Source organism: Rhincodon typus, chromosome 19 (genome assembly GCF_021869965.1).
Source record: "Rhincodon typus isolate 14 chromosome 19, sRhiTyp1.1, whole genome shotgun sequence".
Taxonomy (NCBI): Eukaryota; Metazoa; Chordata; class Chondrichthyes; order Orectolobiformes; family Rhincodontidae; genus Rhincodon; species Rhincodon typus.
Window position 1 is genome coordinate 16,510,183 of NC_063350.1, and position 6,031 is coordinate 16,516,213.

The 6,031-nt window shown below is 44.3% G+C and overlaps 1 protein-coding gene across 1 annotated transcript in view; it reads right to left on the reverse strand.

Moving 5' to 3' along the window:
- Positions 1-344: 344 nt before the first annotated feature.
- Positions 345-6,031, reverse strand: part of lama5 (laminin, alpha 5) — a 203,816-nt gene continuing 198,129 nt past the window's right edge. The window contains exons 58-62 of the mRNA XM_048608550.1: positions 3,999-4,187; positions 3,573-3,652; positions 3,307-3,460; positions 1,557-1,688; positions 345-493 (exon numbers count right to left, since the gene is read on the reverse strand). Of these exons, the coding sequence (XP_048464507.1) occupies positions 345-493; positions 1,557-1,688; positions 3,307-3,460; positions 3,573-3,652; positions 3,999-4,187 (704 nt within the window). The remainder of the gene's footprint in view (positions 494-1,556; positions 1,689-3,306; positions 3,461-3,572; positions 3,653-3,998; positions 4,188-6,031) is intronic.

The window sequence follows — 6,031 nt, forward strand, 5'->3', positions numbered from 1 at the left end:
TGTGATAACGTATTTCAGATTATTATTTCAATCACTCAGCAGTGCTATATTTCTCATTAAATGTGTCCATTTGTGATAAAGTGCACAGTTCTGGCATCAAAATGTGTAGTGAACTACTGGTGCCTGTAGATGTTGTTGGAATAAAGAGATGGCATAAGAATGACTTGCTGCTTAAGTAATGAACAGTTGATGCTTCAGAATGTTGAGCATCATCTGACAAGACCGAGTGCTGCACGTGGAAGTGTCCAGGGGTCTCCAGCCTCTGTACCTTATTCAGTCAGCAGTGACTTGCTTGACTGGGTCCCATGAGCTGAATAGGATGCAGCATTATCCATCGATATCTGTTAGCTATTTCTATTAGCACGAGCCATCAGCTGTTCCAGGTATGCAGTCCAAGAATACTTACAAGTGAGCTGTAGGCTTGGTCCAAGGATACCCGTTGATTTGGTTGAGACGCTGTCGATTCGGGAAGTCTTTAGTGTTGTTGCAATGCCTGGAGACGAGTAGTCAGGAAGGGTACGGCAAAAGCAGAATAATCGGATGGTTGAAAAGGGAGACCATTGGAAGGAAAGAAATAACTCCTGTGTGACAGCTGAAGAACAGCTACTCATGAATCATCCTGTACAGCCACAATCGATAATGTGTTCCATCTGGGGTGATGTACACTGGGTGAAGTCCATCATCTTGTGAGATAGTCCTGTACCTGCATGCAAATAAGTGTCATGCGCAAGTTGAAGTGATGTTTGGATGTGTTTCTGGAAAGAGGAGTTGAGGGATGTGGTCAGCGTATGAAATAGGTAGCGGTGACCTGTGAAAAGGGAGTGGCAAATGACCTTTGTATCCAACTGAGCTGGTTCTGTAAAGTCTGTGTGTTTCATCTAATGGCTTGTCTTCTGCATCCTTCTACCCTGAAGATGTTAATTCCTTTCTAGGGGACATTTCCACAGCTCAGGGCGATTATTTATCTGGAGCTTGAGGGTCCAGTTCAATGCTGTCATCGGGCACACGGACTTGTGGGCCAGCTACTGTCATGGACAAGATCAGCGAATGCAGCCCAAAATGGGCAGTGCACCTTGGGCCTCCCTTGCCTGATTTAAGCTCCTTTCTCGCTAAACCCATTGAGCCCATCCTTGGAGATTGTTTTCTGCAAAACCTAAAAACACTTACCTGGATTCTCAAACAAAACCAGAAAGTGTTGGAGAAACTCAGCAAGTCTGGCAGCATCTGTGAATAGAAAAAATAGTTAACTTTGAGTCTAGTAACTGGTTGTCACCTGGAAATCAGCTTCAGGTGGAGTTTTTCTTGGTTAGAATGTGGAACAGGTGGTATTTTATCAACTACCCAATATTCAGTTTCTTTGTAATGTTGACAATTGTGTCACGCTGAGCCACATTTCTAACCCTTTCTCTCCATCTTTGGATGATTCATTAGCCATGCACATCCAAACGACAACAGGGTGAATTGCACCAGAAATTGAAGTGTCAATTCTGAGTTTCATGGAGGGTTTCTTTCCTTGAGGCTTGGTGAGTTTTCTCACGCTCTCTTCCCAAACGTACCTCCATTACCAATGCACCGTGTCCCCAGTGGTTCCCCACTTGACACATTCTCCCCCTCGCCATGGGCAGAATTACTCAGCACTGCTGGGATACCATAGGTGCTGGTGCCATCTTTAAAGTCCAGCGCTGCACCTGGTCGAGTAGAAAATCAGTAAAATCTATATTCCTGGCTCAGACCGTTTGAAGTTCCCAGATTGCCAATACTAATCGTATCTTTTATTACAGGATATCTAAATTGATGTGATTGCAATATAGTACTTTTAAATCATTGTGCCATCAGGTACTTGTAAAATCTACATTATCATTTGGGCTTATCACTGTCTATTTCTAGTTAAGCTTGCTTCAGGAAATCATCAGTGCTCAGAATGTTGAATATCTTTGTGACTTGTACAAATATTGACTGCACTCGGACATTGCAGTGGTAACCTGTTGACCTGTGGTTCACGGAAGTGACCTCGAGTGTATTCTAATCACTCTGAGGCAATACTGCGCATTTTTTAAGGTCATTTCTGTATTCCCAGAGGCAACAGTTGAGCTTGTATCCCACATGCGCATTCAATGTTTGCTTCCTTATTCTTTTTGATTCTTGAATATATTCTAGATACTTAGCTTTGAGTTATTATTTTGGAGTCGTGCCTAAGAAGGTGATAATGTTTAATAATGATCCACAGTATTAAACTTAGACTAAGCAGTTTCCTGTGTCAATTTACATATGAAGGAGACAAAACACGTACCTATGTCTGTTTCTGTAGCTAGCTCTTCCGGGGACGGGTCACCTGCCTGTAACCAGTGGATAAAACTTGAGGAGCACTGGATTCAGCAGGGACATTAATCAGGTGGACACCTGAGGGGGTGTTTCTGTCGGTTAGCTAATCTAAAACATGGGTACTGTCGCAAGATAGGAGTCTGGTCATTTAGCACTGAGGTGATTGAGAAATACCTTCCCCCTGAGTTGTGAATCTTTAGAATTCTCCAGAGGGTTGCGGAGTTTCCATTATTGAGTACATACTCTGCTGGGATAGATGGATTTTTGATGTTGTAGAGAATTGAGAGATATGGGTGAAAAAAGTAGGGAGGAAGTCCAAAACCAGCCATAGTGGGACGGGGGTCCACTTGTGCTCCTATTTCTTGTGTTCTTGTGATGTCATTTTACATCAAGCATGGCTGATCGGGAAAGACTGCTTCTCGCTGCCTGCCATCATATCGGAAAGATTTGCAGGTTGATGATAATTTAACCAGTCTGGTGATACTAACATCACATACTATCAAGTCCTGTAATGAGTCTTGAAGCTGCAGCTTGTGGGTCATAGGCATGGCTGCCTACTGAGCCACAAGACCATCCCTTCCTACTTTTGCATGTTGTAACATCTTTCATTTGCTTCAAAATATTCCAAAGCATTTTGCAGCTGGTAATTTACTTTTGAATCCTAAACTGCCTTGAAGGCAGATGTGGGAACCAAATTACCCATGCCACAGTCCCATCAAACAAATAGGCTAAATTAGCAGAGAAAATTTTTAGTAGCCTTGATTATGTACTGACTTCTTGCTAGGACACTGGGAGGATGCCCAGCTCTTTCAATTATATTTGGAAAGCTACTTGAGCAAGCAAATGGGTCTTTCATTCCAGCACCACATCCAAAAGACAACAGGGTGAATTGCAGCAGAAATTGAAGTGTCAATTCTGAGTTTCATGGAGGGTTTCTTTCCTGGAGGCGTGGTGAGTTTTCTCACGCTCTCTTCCCAAACGTACCTCCATTACCAATGCACCGTGTCCCCAGTGGTGCCCCACTTGACACATTCTTTCCCCCCTCGCCATAGGTATAATTACTCAGCACTGCTGGGATACCGTAGGTGCTGGTGTCATCTTTAAAGTCCAGCCCTGCACCAGGTCGAGAATTGGCCATCTGTAGTTGCGACGGAGTGGGGGGAGAAAACCACAAGCCACTGCTTTCTCGGGGCACAGTTATACATCTATTGCCATACAATCTACCCATCCTTCGTCTCATCCCATCTTACAACTCTAAGTCCCAAATGCTCAGTGTAACCTGGCATCTTCTCATTGTTCAATGTGAGGCTGTCACATACAGGAACCGTAACTGCAAGAGTGAGCAAATAAAAAGACAGAAGTTGCACTTGTCTGTGGGAACAAACAGTGCTTTTTGCGGAGCACTAAATTTACAGTCAGTGAGTGATCACTGCACCCAGCTGGAGCCAGCTGTCAGTTACATCCTGTCTAGCTTGTTGCACCTTGCTCTCGTGTTCTGTTGTGCAGAAGATGAAGTTTCTCCTGCTCAATGGCTTCAGCTTCCAACCCCAGAAGACTGCTGCTCTTCAGAGTTTATCACGTTCCCTCTCTGCCTACTCTGGTCACTAGGATTGTGCAGAAGGAAGTCTGGAGGAAATGGCATCAAGGACAATTGACTCTGGTCCTCCTGTACCCACTGCACGTCGTGAGGGGACCTTCAGCTGTGATCCCTCTGTGCAGAGACTGTTCAGCTTCTGTTGGAGGATGCTGCTGGCCCTGGGCTTGCTGGTGCATCAGTTCCTCCTCCGTTTCTCTGTGCCTTCTCTGCACCACAGCAACAGCGACAATAAGCCCTTCAGTGGCTGGATTCACTGGTTCCAGTGAACCTGCACGGGGAATATCAGGAACAGAACAGGTCCTTTATGAATGTGAGCAGTCAGCATTTGCATCACTCAAGTTTGAGGGTCTGGCTGAAGGGTCAAAGTGCAAAAAGACAAGGCAGGCATGCTGTGCACATCACAATAGGCGCAGAGTGAGCAAGCACCCTTGAGGTGCCCACTAGTCTAATCTATGAGATGGGTGCCTGACCTTTATATGCAGCACTACAATGCAAGTTGTTAGGGTGCTGCGTTAAAGTGCAGATATGCCATGATGTTGCAGTGAGGCTGGCACATGTTGGATACCAAGGTCCATGGGCAGGTGGTGCATGGGGTCACTGCCCGTGGAGGATGCACTGAGATGTTAGTGCATGGTGTCCAAGTTGAATGTCCAGCAGGGTAAGCAGCGAGCTGGATTTGCCAGGTGCCAGCTCTGACTTGCATATTGCAAATTATCAGCATCTAGTTTCTATCCAGCAGGTAGAAGAATGGGAATCTGCATGTCAATGTGACAAGATAAGTAATGAGATATTAATAAATACACTCAGTAGCAGGAAACACCTCTCACTGTTCAACAGTTTGTTGGAGAATGGGATTTTTGGCTCTTGATGTTGAGAAGCTCCTTGCTGGCCGTCTCAATCTGTTTTCCTAACTTCTTTCCTAATGGCGAGGTCATTTAGGGGCTGAAGGTTTCACCCAGTGTTTCTACTGACGTACAGTATGCTCACAAAGTGTCACCCTGGATGATGAGCTCAAGTCTCAGAAGTGCACTCTACTACTGAGCAAATTGACATGTCAGACTTGAGTGTTTCTGCAGAGCAAAGAGATTGTGGAAGGTGGCCAACTGCATTCAGTCTGTTCGGTCTGTCTTCACCATTTCAGTCAGATGTGTGGGTGACCAGGGTCAGGTTTGACGTTGCAGTGCTAAGAACCTAGACACAAGTTCAAGAGTCACAGGGGAATCCTGGGGATCTCCAAGGTCAACAAATTCTGTCTCTGTTGATATCAGATTTCTGTATCTGAGGTGTTAACATCAAATTTTTGTCTGCTGGAAACTTGTGAAAAATGTGTTCGCTTTTTTTCCTTTTAGATACTTGGCCCTGTCTTTCGGAATTTAAGTCTGGGGCTCCTAGGAGTGTGGTAATGTTTACAGAAGCCTCCTCCATGTTTAAAAACAAATGTTAAAGATTCTCAGAGCATGCAAAAAGGAATGTCCCATCTGGACAAATTTTAAAATTTTGGGCAAAGCTGTTTAAAATGTTTGATTAATCGGTGATACAAAATGTGTGGTGTCACCACACATCCATCATTTTAAGTTAAGGCCAGAGGTGCTGTGCTGTGAACTGTTTTGAAGGCATCTGTGCATCTGGTATTAACATCTGTAACTTGGAACGGTGTGAAACATTACTTGAAATGTCTGTCAACTTGTGATGCTCCTGTTTCCTGCCCTCCCAATCCATCCATCTCGATGGTTACACTGCCTTCATTTACAGCGAGAAACCCCTCTAGTAAAGTGATGTTGTCTGTTTGCAGAGGATGTGCAGGTATTCTAGTCTCCAGCATGTAGTCAATCAATCAGAGTCCAAAAAATGTTTTCAAGTTTAAGTTTTCCTTTGCTGTTCTGGGAAATGTTAGTGGCAGAAATATAGAAAATTGATAAAGTGAATCAGTCATCACTTCTTTGCAGTTTATAGGTGCATATTTGCAGATGTCTTTACTGAAAACAGAATACATGCTAAAGGACAAGGCTGAATAGGGTGGAGCTGTTCTCCCTGGAGCATCGGCGGCTGAAGGGTAACTTTTTTTTTGAAGAGGTTTATAAAATCATAGAATCCCTACAGTGTGGAAACAGG